Source organism: Mus caroli, unplaced genomic scaffold (genome assembly GCF_978045245.1).
Source record: "Mus caroli unplaced genomic scaffold, Mus_caroli_1 scaffold_4, whole genome shotgun sequence".
In the NCBI taxonomy this organism is placed as follows: domain Eukaryota; kingdom Metazoa; phylum Chordata; class Mammalia; order Rodentia; family Muridae; genus Mus; species Mus caroli.
The window spans coordinates 77,103,391-77,122,362 of record NW_028227259.1 but is presented as its reverse complement, the minus strand read 5'-3'; the positions used below and the strand labels follow the sequence as shown (position 1 = coordinate 77,122,362).

At 38.2% G+C, this 18,972-nt stretch overlaps 1 protein-coding gene across 13 annotated transcripts in view; it reads right to left on the bottom strand.

Annotated features, from left to right (window-relative positions):
- Fip1l1 (factor interacting with PAPOLA and CPSF1) overlaps positions 1–18,972 on the bottom strand; it is a 61,692-nt gene that overhangs the window by 21,028 nt on the left and 21,692 nt on the right. For 7 of the 13 annotated variants that reach the window (XM_085836763.1, XM_021163804.3, XM_021163805.3 and 4 more), the window contains 3 exons: positions 11,044–11,151; positions 4,267–4,360; positions 2,920–3,076 (listed from right to left, as the gene is read on the bottom strand). In XM_085836763.1, coding sequence (XP_085692889.1) covers positions 2,920–3,076; positions 4,267–4,360; positions 11,044–11,151 — 359 coding nt within the window. The remainder of the gene's footprint in view (positions 1–2,919; positions 3,077–4,266; positions 4,361–11,043; positions 11,152–18,972) is intronic. The other 6 variants (XM_085836764.1, XM_085836765.1, XM_021163811.3 and 3 more) reach the window with 1 other exon arrangement.

The following is an 18,972-nucleotide window of genomic DNA, read 5'->3' as shown; positions in this document are numbered from 1 at the left end:
AGCTAGTTTATAGTTTAATCAGCTACCATGCTCAGGGAAGGAATGCCAAGTGTACACAAGCCGAGCACTGTGTGAGAGAGACACAGACTGACACACATTATACTCCTCACACTAACACACACAGTAAAAATAAGGGGGAATTCAGATGGTCTCAACTAACAAATAATCTAGGATAAGTTGATAACTCTAGACAGCAAACACACCATGGTTAGATACTACTTAAATACAGATAAAAAGCAGGGAACAGAGCATTAAGTATATAATTAGACTAATCTACAGAAAAACAAATGATACTATATATTACAATGTCACAGATTCAAGGACTTGTTACTTTTATGAAAATTACATAAATACGTGTGTGTTTTACATTTTCTTTTGTGAATGGGATAGGGTAAATAGAGTCATGTGGAGGTCAGTGGTCAAGTTCTCTCCTTTCAAATGTAGATCCTGAGAACCAAATTCAGGTCATCGGGCTTATTAGTATTAGTAACAAGTGCCTCCACACAGTGAGCCATCCTTCCAGGCTAAGACTTATTATTATTATTTTATAAACAAGGGCACTATAGCAAAGAAATGAGAGAAATTCTGCTGTTTTATAAAAAATAAATTTCCATATAATGCCATTGTCTGTCAGCAATATCCTACAGTCTCCTAGCATTCTATAACAACAAAGTATTCTTCACTAACTTATACTTTCCCCTTATTGCTTTTATTGGCCAACTATTCTTATACACAGAAACAACGTTAGCCTTAGGAGGATAAGAACTTTTTCTTTCCTTTTCTTGAAAAAACTTGCGTGCATCTGGAAAACATCATGCTAGGAGAATCAAACAGGCACAAGGTGTCAAACACTGAATGGAAGAACTCACAGGAGAGACCTAGGAAACAAACTTGGAAATGCAGAGCAGAATGGAAGTCAGCAACACTGGGATGAGAACTGGAAATGGAAAATGCTATATACTAGGGTGCAGAGTTTCTGTCTTAGATACTTCCTGGAGAGCAGTGACTGCAGCCAATCAGAACTACTTATTTCAGAGTAGCTACAAGACTAGACTTTGAGGCTAGAGTGATACTTCAGCTGTAAAGAGGACATACTGCTCTTCCACAAGCTCCCAGCACTGACATCAGGCAGTTCACAACAGCATGTAACTCCAGCTCCAGCAGGTACCTCTTATCACTGTGCACATCTGAACACATATGCACATGCACACACACACACTCACACACATAATTAAACTTAAAAACTTTAAAGAAAGAATAGATTTTATAAGAAGTCCCACCATAAAATATGTTCAGTATGTGAAATGATTAAAGTATGTTAATAAACTTAAAATTATTCCATAATATAAATACATATATGAAAGCACATTGTACCCCATAAACAAATACAATATTTGTTGATTAAAAGTAAACTTTTAAAAAGATTTTTAGGGGGCTGGAGAGATGGCTCAGCGGTTAAGAGCACTGACAGCTCTTCCTAAAGGTTCTGAGTTCAAATCCCAGCAACCACATGGTGGCTTACAACCATCCTTAATGACATCTGACGCCCTTTCCTGGTGTGTCTGAATACAGCTACAGTGTACTTAAATATAAAATAAATAAATAAAAAAGATTTTTAAAGTTTCAAAAAGAAACTTCAAGAACTTTAGTACCAGTAAAGTTGAGCATATTAACAAATTAACTATTTTTACATCTTATTTTATTTTTTTCAGAGACTAAGGAACCACTTTGGTATCTTCACTATGAATCACCCAAGTCCCTTTCACCTGATTAATTCTCAACAAGACTCAAGAGTTACAAGTCCAATGTAACTGAACTTGGGACTGTTCTGTGCTCCATCTGTCTAGTGACAACATATGAGACAGGAATATCTGTCATACTGCACTGCCTTCTATTCCAAGATAACAGACTTTTCTAAGGCCACAGACCATTGCTCAGCTTACTTGAGAGTTGAAGTGACAGTAAAGGACTCTAACAGGGCAGATGGAGTAGGTGGCATTTGTAAACATTGGGGAAGAAGCAATCTGGCTCTGGACTCTGTGATCACACCTGCACCTTACAGGGGACATCTCACTCCCAATCCCAGAGTGGGAGCCCTGCGTCTTCAGAAAGGAGTAAATTTTACTATGAGAAGGAAAATTCTGAAGCATGTTTCCACATAATTAGACAAGAACCTGAAGCTAATGTTCACCATTTACTGTTGGCACTCTCTTGAGGAAGAATGGAATCTGTATCTCTCTCCATCAACCTGCCAGTGTTGTAAAAAGCTGATTAGAGGCGAGAAGCACTGAAAACTTGCTGGAATCGCTGAGAAAGACCACCAGGAGAGCTGTGGAGTCTACTTGCAGACTTTTTTCTTTATCACTACTGCTTTGGTTTCTAACTATCCTTAGTAGTGAAAAATGTGATAAGATTTATTCTTCTTGTTTAAAAGAAAGACACATTAAATACCCAGCACTCAATGGTCATCTCTGAAACAGAAACCATCGCAAGGAAACAATGACCACCAGACTGATCCCAATTTCACAAGGTATCATTGTTTTGACCTATTCTAATTCGAAAAGTGACTTTAAAATCTTTTTTTAAATACAAGTCTACATATAGTTTATAATTCAGTAAGGATTTCTCCACACATGACTAGCAAACCAGTTTGTAGTTACTATTATATTTTGAGGTCAATATTATGTTTATCCTTCTCTACTTTAAAATATTATTTCTGCTAGGCTAAAATATCAAGATACAATAATAAAAAACAATAAATATAAGAATAAGTAAGATTCATTGTGAATCTACTGAAGATAAAATACTACTTTTAATGCAGTATAATTAATCATAATAATACTTCCAAATATATATGTTCACCTTTCAGCTCCAAGTTTAAGAAACTCTAGTTAAGCAAAGGCCTCTCCCACGTCTTACCTGGTGGTGGAATGAGAGGTGGGGCGGTGCTGACAGTTGGAGGAGGTGGAAGAAATGGAGGAGGAGGAAGGTGAGTAGGAGGAGCCCCTGGAGGGAAAAATGGAGGTGGTTTGCTGAAATTGTTGTCTACTTCAGTGGCAGATCTGTCAGAAAGGACCTAAAATTAAAGCATAATTAATTAGAAAGATAAGTAAATGTTCTAATCTAGTTGAATCTTGTAAGGTTCACCTTCTCTAACCTAAAAAGTCAAATAAAATGGTTTTAATCCTCACACTTTTAGGGGGTAATATTTTTATGTGATTGTGCTTGTAAGTACATTATATGAGTATAGACTCACACACCTACTGTTAAAAATGTTCATATTCAAAGCCGAGGGGAAAGAACTAGACTACCAGAAGATTTCCAGTAAGAAGTAATCAAAACATTTCAAGTTAGAAACAAACACAACAAAGCAAGTCATCGCAGACAGAGTTCAAGTACAGGAGTTAGGTAGAGCAGTCATCAGTAGAGATCTAGCTCTGAGACATTCACATGCCTACAGGCTAGGTATTTGAAAAGTGTTAAGTATGTGGTAACAGGTGGAGAACAAGTAGTTATGAAACGTAAATAACTTTTCATGTGAGCCTCTGCTAAGAGCAGAAGTTCTCCTGGAAAAGAGTCCAGTGTTGCCTGTGTGACTGGCTGAGAACAAACACCAGGACGGCTCAAGCTTACTAAAGCCAATACAGGAATGTGGCTTCCACAAACGGGAGTTCTACTGGTCACCTGACGGATTCCGATGTGCAATGAGAGTCTTGAATTCTTACTAAAACATAGTATTTAAATATATAATTCCTTTAACTAAGATTTTTTTACATTTGAGTAAACAATTTTTTGAGTGTTCTACTCATAACCTATTAACATTGGAATTGATTTTAAAAAGTTATGACATTGTAATGGTAGGAAGAAAAAGAAATATGTTCTATTTTTACAAAAAAAAAAAAAACCCTACCTTTAGAGATAATTTATTCTAAGATAGATTTTTTTTTTGTTAAGCATAAAATGCTAAAAAGCACATTTTGTGTACTTTATTGACAACATCTAGGTGGTAGAACTCTAGGTGATTTTTCTCTTACTTTTCAATGAGCTTCTATAGTATGTTTAAAACAAGCAAAGGAAAACTTCACTTGCAGAAGTAAGAGATTATAGGAAAATTTTCTAATTAATACAAATAATTTGACATCTATCTGTAGCACTGAAAGCAACTGACACAGCCTAGCGGTAGGGGGTACACACACACACACACACACACACACACGCACACACACACACACACACTGCAGAACAGTTGGTTTTCAGATAGGAAACCTGTATATTGCTGTTCTCATTTGCACGCCGTCTTCCTTCCACTCGGCTGATGGTTATTGTTTGACCAATGACATCAATTGCTCCAGGTAATCTCCTGAAACACAAAAGCTGAATCAATTCTGTCTCCTCTAACTAGATGACTGAAAAATTAAAAAAAAATTAAGAAATAAACACTTTCTGTGATGTATTTATGAGTCTCACCACTTTATCATTTTTTAAAAAAAATATTTTATTAAAGTAGTTTGTAGACAATTTTATCTTCATGGACTAGAATCAGATAGTAGTGACTGCTAGACGAGCTGAAATAAAATTTTGTTAGTCACTACCATTCCAACAAATATAATTCTAGTCCTCACTTAAAGTTCTCAAAAAAGGCTTGAGAAGAAATAACAGTTATTTTTCTACACAAATACACCACATACGCCATTCTCTTTAGTGATGCAGTCCAGGCTTTAAAACATCAAAGGAAAAAAAAAGGAAGCCACGTTTGCGTCTCTAGTGACTCCTGATAAACACGGATAGCCTGCCGTACCTGCACTTGGTGTTTATAACCTCTCAACGCTGGAGAAGGTAAAGATAAATGGTCTACCATAAAGCACTCTAAAGACTGAGACGGAACACTTAGTAGGTTACTTCTGTTTGTTTTGTTTTGTTTTTTCCAATAAGCACTATTATGTAGTTGCAGAAGGACTTTTAAAAGCCTATTATATGTCCAAACTGACAAGAAAGAGGAACCACTTACAGAAACAGGCTATGAAAAGTAAATGTAAGAATCATTTCACCCTCCAGTCCTAACAATTCAAAGTTTAAAATGTCACACAAGTAAAATAATGGAATATAACAGATGTTTCCAGCTACCAAGATCTGAAATGATGAACTTATGAATAATGCTTGCTATACCTAAGCCACCCCAACTCCTTCAAAGAAATCCATTAAAGCTTCAAAAAAAAAAAACTCAACAAAGCAAACAAAACAAGTGTATATGTTTTGTATACAGTAAGATCAAAGTACAGAGTGCAGCTAGTTGACATAATAATTGGACTGCAAAACCAATTTTCATGCCTAAAACCTCCTAACTCCATGAACTATGGACTTCCAACAAGGAAATTAATTCCATGAACTTCCTTCTAACAAGGTAATTAATTCACTTTTGAAAGCACTAGGACTTTTCTGGATATAATGCATTAGCAAGTTTGTTTCCAGTAATCATTACTTTATACCATAAAAATAAAGAGAGCCCATCACTAAAAGTATACAAAAATACCAGAGATGTCACCCAAGTACAAGCTGATATCCTTCATTGTCTTCTATACCAGACTCAACAACCTAGCAAAAAACTCAGATACAAACCAATGTCAACAATAACCATGTCTTCTTACTAACTCGCTTTTGTACACTATTATTACAATAAAACACTGTTTAAGCCTTTCTTTCTAGACCATTCACTTCCTACTATCCTTCAAAAAGCCATCAGCAAGAGTGACACACACAACTTAGATATATGTTCTGTTTGAAGATTTATTTTCATTTTGAGTCAAGTGTGTGCAGGTGCCCATGAAGGACAGACGAGACTATTGGCTCCCAGTGAGCTGGGGTTAAAGGCTGCTCACAGCCACAGAATGGAACCAAGCACCAGCACTCTGCAAGAGCAGCAGACTTTCTTAGCCACGGAGCCAGCTTTCCAGCCAGCTGTACATAGAATCCTCCAGTATAACTGGGGAACTACCCCAGCTTCGATAGAGGAGAAAGATCACATATGGGGAAGCAAATAGTCCTCCAATTTGTACTCTAATCCAAACTACGCGGATCACTGCTTCCCACCAAGACACAGACTCTTAACACTCCCTGACAGAATGCTTACCACCCTCACCATTTACAGGCACCAAGACCTCAACATCAAAATCTACTCTCTATTCTCCACTGCAGACTTGGTTCCCTTCCCCAGTTTTAATGCTTATTCCCATCAAAAACTCTCACCCGCAAGCTGGGTGTGGTGGCGCACACCTTTAATCCCAGCACTTGGGAGGCAGAGGCAGGCGGATTTCTGAGTTCGAGGCCAGCCTGTTGTACAAAGTGAGTTCCAGGACAGCCAGGGCTACACAGAGAAACCCTGTCTCGAAAAACCAAAACCAACCAACCAACCAAACAACCTCTCAGCTGCATCTGTTTGGATCTGCAGTTTAGATTGCAAATGATCTGACTCAATAAAGGCACTCACTGAAAAGGAAGCTCAATCTAAGACTAACTTTTCTGCAGTGAGGAAGATGTCAAATAGACTGTTTCAGCATTGATCAAAACAACTTTCCGTTTTTAAAACTTCTGGGACAGGAGGTTTGCAGCTCTTTCAACTTTACCTTAAAGGAGGAGCACAGATTAGTTTTCTCAGCTTTAAGTGGAATAATCACAAAAGATGCAAGATGGCATACCCCATGTTTATAAAACTATGCAGCTGAGAATCAGTCTTCACAACACATCTCAGAAGGAAGTCCAGAACACAGCAGTCACTTCCATTGCTAAGACTCTTTGCGCCTAGGTTTTTCTCAACAAACAAACAAACAAACAAAAACAAAAAACCCATACCAACTAATTCTCTTATATCAACCAGAATAAATTTGCCATAGTGTTCATAAGTGGATTATGACATATTCACAGGTGTACCAAAGTAAACAATAGTACCTAACATAAAACACAATGAAATAAGTTAAAACTCCAGTCGACCTGATCCACATTATGGAAATACACTGAATCACATTAGTCCTGAAATGTGTCCCCACCAAGTTCCTACCACCATACTGAGGACTAACCCTAGGGCCTCATGTATGCTAGGCTGCTGCTTGGAAATAGCAGTACTTCGCTACACAGGAGCTGCTGCCACCTCAGATGTCAACACAGTACAGCTAGGCTAACTGGGCTTCCAAACCTCCTCAGGAAGGCTGAGTCGGCTACTGCCATTCTCATAATTCTTAACATTAGACTCACCAATATTGTAAAAAAACAGAGACAGAAACTAACCACTATGGATATTTGAGTTTTCTAGCTTAAACAGGCTCTTGTTCATAAGCAGTATCCATCTTGGAAATATTCTACAAATATGAAAACATCTCTAGAATCAAATTAAGATGTCGTATTTTGATGATTCCAATGTCCCAGAAAGAACTGAAAAGGCTAACAAAGATACAATCGAAATTTCTCACTGGCAACCAGGGGTCAAAGGTTGTTTGCTCATCACTGTCAGAATTTTATGTCTAAGGTACCCACTTTTAGCAGGCAAGGCAGAGGCATCCCAAGTGCACAGCTCTTTATGGCATATGATAAAAACAAAACCTTAGCTTGCAGATTGCTTGCTGGTAATTCTTTTTTTTTTTTTTTTCTTGCTGGTAATTCTAAAACTTGTATTAACTGGACACGTTACTTACGTTTACTCATAACTTATGTATGACACAGTAACTATTATTATCCACATTTTTACATATGAGAATATGGAGCAAAACTGTACCCTGTGAATTCTTTTTGGGAGAAAATATGATAGATAGTAATTATTAAATTTTATTAGAAATAAAACACACAAGAATATGTTTTGCCTAAGCAACCCAGAACATACATATTATATTAAAAATGGAGTTTTGTGAAATGATGCTTACTTATAGGAAAAGTACAATTATTAAAATCAGACGTGATTCATTATAAAAAGCATAATAAATGACACAAAATCAACAAGGCTACTTAGAACCACCAAATTGACTGTAACTCAGAAATTACAACCATATGCTTTGAAAGCACTAAAACCAGATGAAACTTGCAGTATCTCTACAACAAAAACAGAAGGGACTTCACAGACCCATCCTCAAACATCCAACGCCGTGCAGCAGCGTGAGTGGATCAAATCAGGGAGCCCAACAGTGGTGTGGCTTCACTAAGGAAGAGCAAGTGTTCTTAACTAGCACATGCAGGGCTGTCTAGGAAGGACTACGAGGTCCCAAACGTAAGTAAATATATGTGTACATATGTATAATGCAGACAAAAGACCACTGTGCAAATGAGTTATTTCTGCAAAGAAAATCCAGAACATTTTTCTAGCTTTATATCGCTGAGGTTTTTTTTCATAATACAGTTTCTAATAATAATAGAAAAGCAAACATTTCAAAGATTTAGTCTCCAAAACAAAAGCACTTGAATTTTTCTTATATTAAAAAATTAAATATTTATTTTACATGTATGAAATTTTTTCTGCATGCTTGTCTGTACACCATGTGCATTCTGATGTCTCTAATGGTCACAAGAGGGGGTCTGACCCCCTGGAACTAGAGTTAAATAGTTGTGAGCTTCCAAGTGGGTGCTGAGAGCAGAGCCTGAATCCTCTGCAAGAGTAATGAATGAGCTCAGCCACTGAGCCATCTCTTCAATCCCCAGCTTTTACAAATTTTCATATTCCCAAATTAAAGATAGATCTAGCTGGTCATGCAGGAATATGGGCATAACCTCTCCTAAGCTACTGTAGGAAAGAATGAACCAATACACAAGATCAACTTAAGTACACGAACTTAAGATCAACGAAGTACACGAACAAGGGACATCTTAAATGGTGTGACAGGCACAAACCAAGGGAAGGCATGTAGATGAAGCATTGTATAGGATGCCTACTGGAAACTCATTTATCATTCAGCTTGGAAACGAAGATGCAGAAAATCCTTCTCAAAGTGGCTGGTAATCAATCAAAAGGCAGAAAGTGTAAATTAAATGAATTTTAAATATCGTATATAGGACTCTGAGGCTATAAATGTTAACCAATGCCAGTTCTCAGTATAGCTACATCTATAGTTCTACTATAAAACTCCATGACAAGCTAGCATTTGATTTGAATCTTTCAGCTAACCCAGAATTAAGCCTCTAGGTCAGGTTGGAAAGCAATGTTGCTGGTCAGGATAAATATAAATTCAATGCTTATTCACTTAGTCAGATTATTTTTATACAGAAGTACCACTGACACAAGTATTACAATTCTTAATTACATGTAATTGCTAATATGAAAAAATTCATTCTATTTGACTCAACATATCAGATCTAATTTTCTTTACTTAAAATATTTTCAACTTTCTCTTGATGCTACATATAAACTTTTGGTCTCATTTAAGTATAATTAAAATCTGCCAATCAAGACTATTAAGATACTTTTTTTCATTTTGTAAAAAGCTAAGGTGTATTTTGCTGGTAATGGGCTTTATGTATTTATTTAATGTGTATGAGTGTTCTGTGTACCACGTGCCACGCCATGGACGAAGGCCTCCAATGCTTGAAACTGAAGTTACAGGTAACTGTGTACCATGTGTGTGCTGGAAATTAAACCCAGGTCTTCAACAACTTAACCACTGAGCCATCTCTTCACCTCCTCTCTTTTTTTCCCCCACAATCCTTAACCTACAAAGACAAAAACTGTTCTGAAAATTTTACCTTATTATAGTTACTAAACTGATAGGATTTCAAAAAAAAAAAAAGTCAAAATACTGTCTTTGATATGAATGGCTACTTTTTTCTTTGACTTGAATAACTTATTCTTTTCTTTTCTTTTTTTTTTTTTAAAGATTTATTCATTTATTATATGTAAGTACACTGTAGCTGTCTTCAGACATTCCAGAAGAGGGCGCCAGATCTCGTTGTGGATGGTTGTGAGCCACCATGTGGTTGCTGGGATTTGAACTCTGGACCTTCGGAAGAGCAGTCGGGTGCTCTTACCCACTGAGCCATCTCACCAGCCCTAACTTATTCTTTTCTAATATAGTAAACCTCAAATCGACTAGAAAGTCTTAACAATTGACTAAGAATATATAATTAAGCCTCTACAGGGAAAAAAAAAAAAAAACAATTCAAATCAAACTTTCTTTTGATAGCATTACCCCCTTTGCTTTTCATAAAATGCTACAATCAAAAGCATCTGCCATAATTTGCGTATCTAAAAAATTTTCAATTAAATGATTAAAAACGAACCACAAGATCATTAGCACATGATTTAGACATAGGAAGAAAGCATAAAATTCAGTAACAACATAAAACAACCAAACCATCCCTAGTTTGGTTGTAATTATTTAAAATCTCAAAGGGCATGTTAAAGTTATCCTGCTCTATACTTCCAAGTCATGCATTAGAATGTCGTCTCTCATACTACTGTTGGCAACGCATGCTATGTGTATAGCACTGCTCACCATATCCTCCGGGAATGACATTAGTCCCATTTCATAGGTTTAGAGAAATTATAGTGTGTTTCTGTCATTGTACACTTTGTGAGTACAAAAAATCAAAATGGTGGGATCATGGGCCAACCCATTAGTAAGGGAAACACTACAAGCTGATAGACCTACTTACTAATGGAGGCTTTACAGGCTTACTTAGACCCTGTAGCTGGACAGGATTAGAAAGATTCTATGGAGTTAAAATTTGGAAGTCCCCAAAACTAGTTCAGAAAAGTTACATTTCATGCAGAAGCAGTGAAAAACATCATAAAAGGATGCGTAGAAACAATTAACATGCAACCAAGGTGGGGAAAAATAGGTTTAGAGCACCCATGAGTGTGGTTCAATGTAACAATCACATACTAAGGCCAAAAGGATGAATAAGACACATGCTAGGTCTGCAAGATGCCTCAAAGTGCACTCTGAAAAAGCACTGGGGGGGGGGGGGGAGTATGGTATAGTCTCAAAACGTGTTATCTTATTGTATACTAAGAGACAAATAATACCAGTGATCTAAACATGAGGAAGTAGCCAAGGTTTGAAATAGCCTTACCTTAGATCAGGTGACTCGGCCCTCCCATATCGATCCTGCCACTTCCCAACGCTTGAACTGGCTTTTCTGGAGGCAGTACTTGTCTGAGACTGAGAAGAGGTGCTGTTTCTGGTGAGATAAATTTTCTGTGTTTTTTCTTATATCCTATTGTCTCTAACCCCCCCTACTGTTTATTTTTCCTTGGCATGCTTTTCTCCCATGCGCTGACATGTGCCTACGACTAGGACCACTGTTTCCAGGCCTAACCACTCCCTGTGAACCTGACTGCTGGAGGCACTTCAACTTAGATGTGTTATTAACATCTTAGTAACTTAGAAATACTTATCAACATAGTATGGAGTCAAGATGCAGAAATGAAAAAAGAACCAAGGGTATGTCCAAATAAGTATCAAGGAACAAATTTCTATACCTTTATGAATTAATAAGAATTTCTGCCATTTCACAAAAATCTCACTCAAAACTGGAACTACTTTCTCCTGTGCTTCTCAAAACCATATAAAAGTATTGTCCATACAACTAGTTAACAGGAGGACTCTTGATATGTTTCTTAAAAAAAAAAACAAAAAACAAAACAAAACAAAAACTATGATAAAATTTATCTTCAAAGTAACAGTTCTTTCCAAGTAATTTTCCAAAACTATTTTATCTCCAGGAACATGCTCCATATGAAGTTCAGGGAGGCACAATGCCATAAGCCTGTAAGCCTAGCACTCAGAAGGCTGAGGCAGGGAGATCACAAGTTGGGTACATAGAAAGATCCTGCCACAAATAAGTTCAGCTACTTATATTCTTGCCAATCCTGTAAAAGATCAGTATTCTTTCAAAGCTACTAAAAAAAGTCTACCTGTTTCTAAGTCTACTTCTGGCAACAGATACGCAAGAGACAGGAAGAATGAATACAAAGGGAACTGAAGTGACTGCACTAACACTTAAGAGTTCCTAGTTACAGCTCCATATATAGCACAGGGTAGACCTGCCTTTGGCTGTGTTCAATATTTTATACATACAAAAAGAGAAAATGGATCAGTTGTCATGGAGGAAAAGAAATGCTCAAAGTGAACAGACCAAAGGAACCCAGTAATCTATTAACTAACGAATAGGTCTACTGCACAGAAAGCACACGAGTGAAAGGTCTTGCCTTTCTTCCCCACTCTAAAGCAGAATAGAAAGAACTGCAAACAAATCCTGAACTCTAATTGCATGCCTGTGCTTTAGAGGCTAAGCAGAAATTCCAAATCAATTAAGATTGTATTTGATTATCAATCAAATGAATATTATTCTGAAGCTACTGGAAGCCAGATTCTCATTATGAGAAAAAAGGAGACATATTATGGACTAGCTCTGAGAAAGAAAGTACTATGTGGTATCAAATTGGCTATAAAAGAAACATGATTTCATAATCAAAACTTTATACTGAAATTGCTCTTTCCCCCTAGCTGTATAATGCTACATGGGCCCTAGAAATAGAAACTGGCACCCCATTAACATGAGCACAGCCACCAGCCTCATCTTCATTTTAAATCAGTATTTTCTCCTAAAAGAAATGTATGTCTTGAGAAGAAACCAAGAAAGTATAACATAAGCTTGGAACTTCTTACTAATGCCAAAAAGTAAAGGTCGCGAAACACACACACACACACACACACAGACGTTCTTTCACATATAGTAATACAGTTAGTTAGGCATGTTGGCAATACCAGCTCTAGAGAGGATGAGGTAGAAGGACCGAGTTTAAGGCTAACTGCTCTTTCAGATAACCCAGGTTTGGTCCCTAGCATCCACATGGCTGCTTAACTACCGCCTATAACTTCATCCCAAGGCATCCAACCCCTCTTCCTACTTCCTCTGGAACCAGATACACATGTGGTACATGTACACACATGCTGGCAAAATACTCCTAAAATAAAAGCAAGTAAGACTGGGTAGTTAGGAGCACTGAATGCTTTTGTAGGAGATGTAGGTTCGAGTCTCAGCACCCACATGGCAGCACACAACCTGGTCTGTCCCAGAACATCCACTCTTTCTTCTGGCCTCTGTGGGCATCACACCCAGACACATTAGAAAGAAAAACTTTAAAGTTAAGCACTGACTTACAGACACAGTAGCAATTTGGTTATTATAAAAATCACCAGCAGGCGCTGAATTTCTTGGGGGGGGGGGTTAGGACATTTGTTTCTATGCAAAAGTATTTTTCTAAAGTGGTACTAGGGATCAGACTCAGGACCTCGAGCATGCTAGGGCAAGCAGTGTTTCTCAAATGGAGCAACATCCCAATGCAAAAATTACCTATTAAATACAAAGGGGACACAGAACTTGCTGTAGAGCCAGAAAGGCATCAGCACAAGTAACTGACTAAATTGATCTTCATCAATAAAGTGGGGCAGACTAGGATTACTTATCTTGAGGCTGGTGCACTGAGGAAGACCCAGCTTCATTCACACAGTATTCTCAAAGCACAGAAAGTAATAAGCAGGAACTGGCAAAGTCAGACTGAGGAGCTATCTATAAAACAACTGGATCATACCTTTTTAAAACCCAATGTCCAAAAACACAACAGAAGGCCAGAGGCTTCTCTAGATGATAAACAGCTAAGGAGAGAGCTCAAATGAATGACCCTGGACTGAGTTCAAGGTCAAGAAGAAGAAAACTTCAATAACGGACAATATTGGGATAGCTGGCAAAACTGATGACCTGGAGTGCATTAAATAAAAGTACTGATTCAGTATTAGACTTTCCTGACTTTGGTAACTCTGCCCTACTCACAGTTGCGTAAGAAATACAAGTTCCTAAGAAATACAAAGTGAAGTGTTTAGAGGTTAAGAAAACAATGCATCCAATGGCTACCATCCAAATTAGCATCCAAACAGTTAAGAAACAAACAACACATTAGGACCTAGTGAACGGTGTAGAGGAAGTTCTCCACACTTAAGTCTGAATACTTGCCAAAACAAAATAGTAAAAAATGAAAACATCAAGGAAGTAGTAAAGTTTTGTGTCCAATCTACTTGCTGGTTTATAATATATTTTATTTGTAAAGCCTTATCAAGATGTAAACTCCTATCAGTCTTCTGGAGATATCTACTTCAAAAGAATATAAATAATATAAAAACTTACAAAGATGAAGCAAAGCAATGTGACAGAGTAAACACAGAACCTTCCTTAAGTATGCAAACCTTGGGGCAACACCCTCAGCTTTGGTGTCAATGACCCAGACCTACTCCAGTGCCTGGCTGCCCCACTGCTGCCTCAGGCCGACTAAGCCATTTATCCAGGAAAAGATCACTGGGCTGGGCTGGCTTCCTAGAGGGGCAAGGATCCCTGCCAGGTGACTCTGCAGGCCCTGTGGTCTGCAATGGAGAGCTCCAGGGCACTGTCTCCCAGGGCTATGGCCCTGCATGATAATCCAGTGGATACACCAAGGTCTACAACCATGGGGACTAGATTCAGGTTGCAAATGCTGCCAACTAGAGATTCTCAATCCCTTTGCAGTCACGGTGCCAAAGTGAAATTTTCTTTAAAAAAAAAAAGTATGCAAACCTGCTGGGCAGTACACAAGTTACAAACTCACCATTTCTACTAACACCAAATTTAAGAAGGTCTCTGCCAGCATCAACCTATATATCAATCATCTAAAACTTTAGCAATAGACATCTACTGCTTAGGCCAGTATCACAGATCACTACTCTTAAATATTTTATTTATGTCCTGACAATACTACCTTCCCCCTTAACTCAATAAAAAATTACTTCCAAAGATTTTACCCCATCTCCATATACATAAAATGATGATCCCCACACATACTTTTTTGGGAAATATTTTACAATGACTATAAAAGTCTATTTTTGATTAACTGAAGGCGAATCCAGAAAACAAATGTCCCTAGTGAGGCCTGAGTGCACTGTCCTTTCCACTGAGGAGTAGAGATGATACTAAGTGTGCTTCCATCAGCTGCAGGGGCCATCACCATGTCTTCTAAGAACTGAGGGCCTACTCATTTTCCCAGCCTTCTTTCACATGATTCTTTTTCTGTCCCTTACCATCTTTTCTGAGCCCAATTCTCATTATGCACGTCTTCCGTGTCTTCACCTCTCCTTGAATCTACAGTCATCACTGTTAACAGCTGAGAACACACTCTATCCCTTAGTTACCCCACAGGCAACCTGGCCCAACCCCCAGCACTGTGAAATACCACCATAGCTATGCTTCATGAACACATCTCAAGCACAGCTGACCTGGCTCATCTTAAACCACGTCAATCGAACCAACTGGAAACAAAGAGCTTCTTCTCTCTTCAGACACTGCCTTTTCATTTTACTACCCCATTTCCATCAACATAGAAAAGCACACTTTTGAAAGAAGCCCTTGTGCCCTACTGTCCTCCAGGTCTTGACAAAAGATCCTGTTCTCATTTCCTGCTAGTTTATTCACTACTGCAGACTATCTTGGCATCTTCTCTTATCAAACATTAACACCCCCTGTGCCATCTTCAGTCTCTCCTAGTAATCTGAAATTTATTAGCAAAAATTTATTTTGCTAGGAAAAAATGTTAGCAATCTGAAGAGAATGTCTCACTGCTCTCATATCTGCCCACCTGCCTACATTTTTTTGCCTAGGTACTTGCTGTGATCTCCTACAAGGGTCCCCGTTTCTACCTTTACTCAGTGTTCTTAGCAAGGATACTAAATTGAGACTTGAAAACCCCATGTATCCCACATTCTCCCAGGTTACTGAGTCCTCGCTGCCCATGCAGGTCCTACCCTGTTGCCTTTGGCTTCACTGATTTACAACTGTCCCCTTTCTCACTTCTTCAGTCATTAGGATTTCTAGTCAACTCACTCTCAGATATAGAAAATATTGCAATTTCTTTTACCTTAAAAAAATCTGACCTCACACTCCTCCATTTCTCTGGTTCTGGCCTCACAGAGAAAATAGTTTTTTAAAATTGCCCTTATTTTTACTTTTCAATTTCTCTCATGTATCTGTTTTGTTGTTGAAACAGCCTTTTTCTATGTCCGGGAGCTCATTACATAGAGCTGACTAGCTTTGAACTCACAGAAATCCACTTGCCTCTGTGCTGGAATTATAGGTGGATCTCTTGTTTCTACTGAAACTATTCAAAAGTCTTTTCAATTTACCTGTACCTTTTCAATGTACATGATTTTGGTCAGGATGGCCAATGACCTTCATACCTGAAAATCTAATACACATTTGGTCTTCATCTTCTTGACTAGTGTTTGACAGTTCCTCACTCCACACACTAGCTTTCATCTTATGAAAGCTCATCTAGCCTCACTGGTCCCTTTTACTGATTCCCATTCATTTCTTTTAGAGGCGCTGTCCTCTTACCATTTCTTGATTACCATTTTTGATGGCTTAGTTAAATTTCCCAGCTTCCCTTTGGATACCATTTGAAGAGTGATCACTGGCTCAAGTTTCTGTCTCTAGCCAACACTCTTCTCCTCACCCCAAAGCCACATACCCAACCCTCTATTTCCCTCATCCCAAAGCCACATACCCAACCTTCCATTTCCATACTGAATAGGCACTTCAACTTCTACTTCCTCAACTGAACATTTTGTCTTTTCTCCCCAAAAGGCATTCCTCCAGTAATCCTTCTCATCTCTTTTTTTTTTTTTTTTTTAAGATTTATTTATTTATTATATGTAAGTACACTGTAGCTGTCTTCAGACACTCCAGAAGAAGGAGTCAGATCTTGTTACGGATGGTTGTGAGCCACCATGTGGTTGCTGGGATTTGAACTCTGGACCTTCGGAAGAGCAGTCGGGTGCTCTTACCCACTGAGCCATCTCACCAGCCCCCCTTCTCATCTCTTAAATGACAACCCAGTCATTACATTTGTGCTGAGCAAGATAAAAATCCTTGAATTCATTGAGGAAAACTTTTCTTTATAGTCTATACCTAATCAACCCTGACATGCCTGATAAGCCTTTGTCATACACCCAGTAGCTAACTATTCTGACCACTATTCTACCATTTCCTTGGTCCAGGACACCATTATCTCTTGCCTAGATATTTGTTGCAATCTCTTACACCTGATCCCTGTTCCTTTCACTGTTCACACTGTAAGCTGTTCTCTACGTAGAGCTGCTAAATTGAGACGTGAAAACGTCAGTCAGATAATCATATTAGACGGGTAAAAATCCCAGTGTGGCTGCCCATTCGTTTCAAATAAAGGAAAACACAAAGCTTTTATATCACCACAAGATCTGATACAATCCAGCATGCCTCCCACAAAAGAGGGAAAAGCAAACGGAAAGGAAAACACCATCATCAAAGTTTAAACAGTCTCACTCTAACAGTAAACACCTAGACAATGTTTTTAAACAGTCTCACTCTAACAGTGAACACCTAGACAATGTTTTTATGACAACACTGTTGTGCAACACTTTACAGAACTTAATCTGTAGGACACACATAACTAGAGTATAATCGAAGTATATTATTATTGCATTTCATCAATTAGGAAATCTTCTAACAAAGATAAGAGAATCTGACCAAGGACACTCAACTACTAAACAGCTGAGTTAGAATTTAAACCCCAGAAAGCTCAGTCAAGATTTCAACCTCACAGCAAAGCTCTAAAGCAGAAGACACAGAAAATTGATGAATAAAAGTTGACCTTTTATAAAAAACCCAAATCCAATAGAATACTATCTATTAAGAGACCAGTAGTTGCCGGGTGTGGTGGCGCACGCCTTTAATCCCAGCACTCGGGAGGCAGAGGCAGGCAGATTTCTGACTTCGAGGCCAGCCTGGTCTACAAAGTGAGTGCCACACAGCCAGGGCTACACAGAGAAACCCTGTCTCGAAAAACCAAAAAAAAAAAAAAAAAAAAAAAAGAGACCAGTAGCTTCTATGAACTAGTTAATCAAATGTTTTATGAAATTTCATTTAGTTCAAATAACATTTGAAAATTTTCTTTATCAATTCATAAAAATCTTGGCTCTCTTTTAAATGTTTCCTTTTGGATTAAAGCTTCAAGAACCTTTGTTTTATCTGGTCATGGGAACACAAGCCATTAATCCCAACACCTGGGAGACAGAGCCAGGCAGATCTCTGAGGTCAGCCCAGTTTATGTAACAAGGTCCAGGCCAGCCAAGGCTACAATAGGACTCTGTCACAAACAAACAAACAAACGACTATTTTAGTTAGGGATACCTTATGCCTCTCCATTAGGCTCTTTCCCCATTAGTATCCTATGAGGCATAATTTCTCATAACAGTAACAAACTATAGAGCAAATGAGGAGATGATTTAAATTTAAATTTAAGCAAGTAAGGAAAGATAAATAGGCTGGTGGAGGATTTGTAATGGCTGCTGAGTTGACTTATTTCAGATCCAGTCTTGTTACCTCAATCTAAACCAAGACTAAGTTGCTGGCAACCTAGCCTTTCCTGGATTTCACCTATCCTTTAGTTTCCTGGTCACATTTCCATTGTCATGAAGAAACAACTGTCCCATCTGAGTGAAAAGAACATTTTTTTTCCTGCACAATTTACTCCTATTTAGTATTTTATGAACACAAAGCTTGGTGTTATGTGAAAGCAAAGAAAGCCATGAGACTTTTATGGATGACATTTCTATCACCTCTTTTACAAAAATATCTTTAAGTCATAGATGTCAACCTAAAAGTCCAAGGGCTCTTCATGTCAGGTTCTATGCACAGTGAAGAGCATGCTCACCCATGTGAGCATGTCCATGGAGGACTGCTGGGACTACAGCCCATGCTTCACTTCTCATACTCGGGTGTGTGCTGTTTTCAAGGTGGAATAAGCATCCTGAAGAGCTTTTTCAATAATGACTTCAAACTAAAAGCAAGCTGTTGTCATTTGCACTAGAACACTGGGAGCCTTCATATTTAGGATAGCATTACAGCACAGATGCAGCACCAAGACCCCAACGCTGGGAC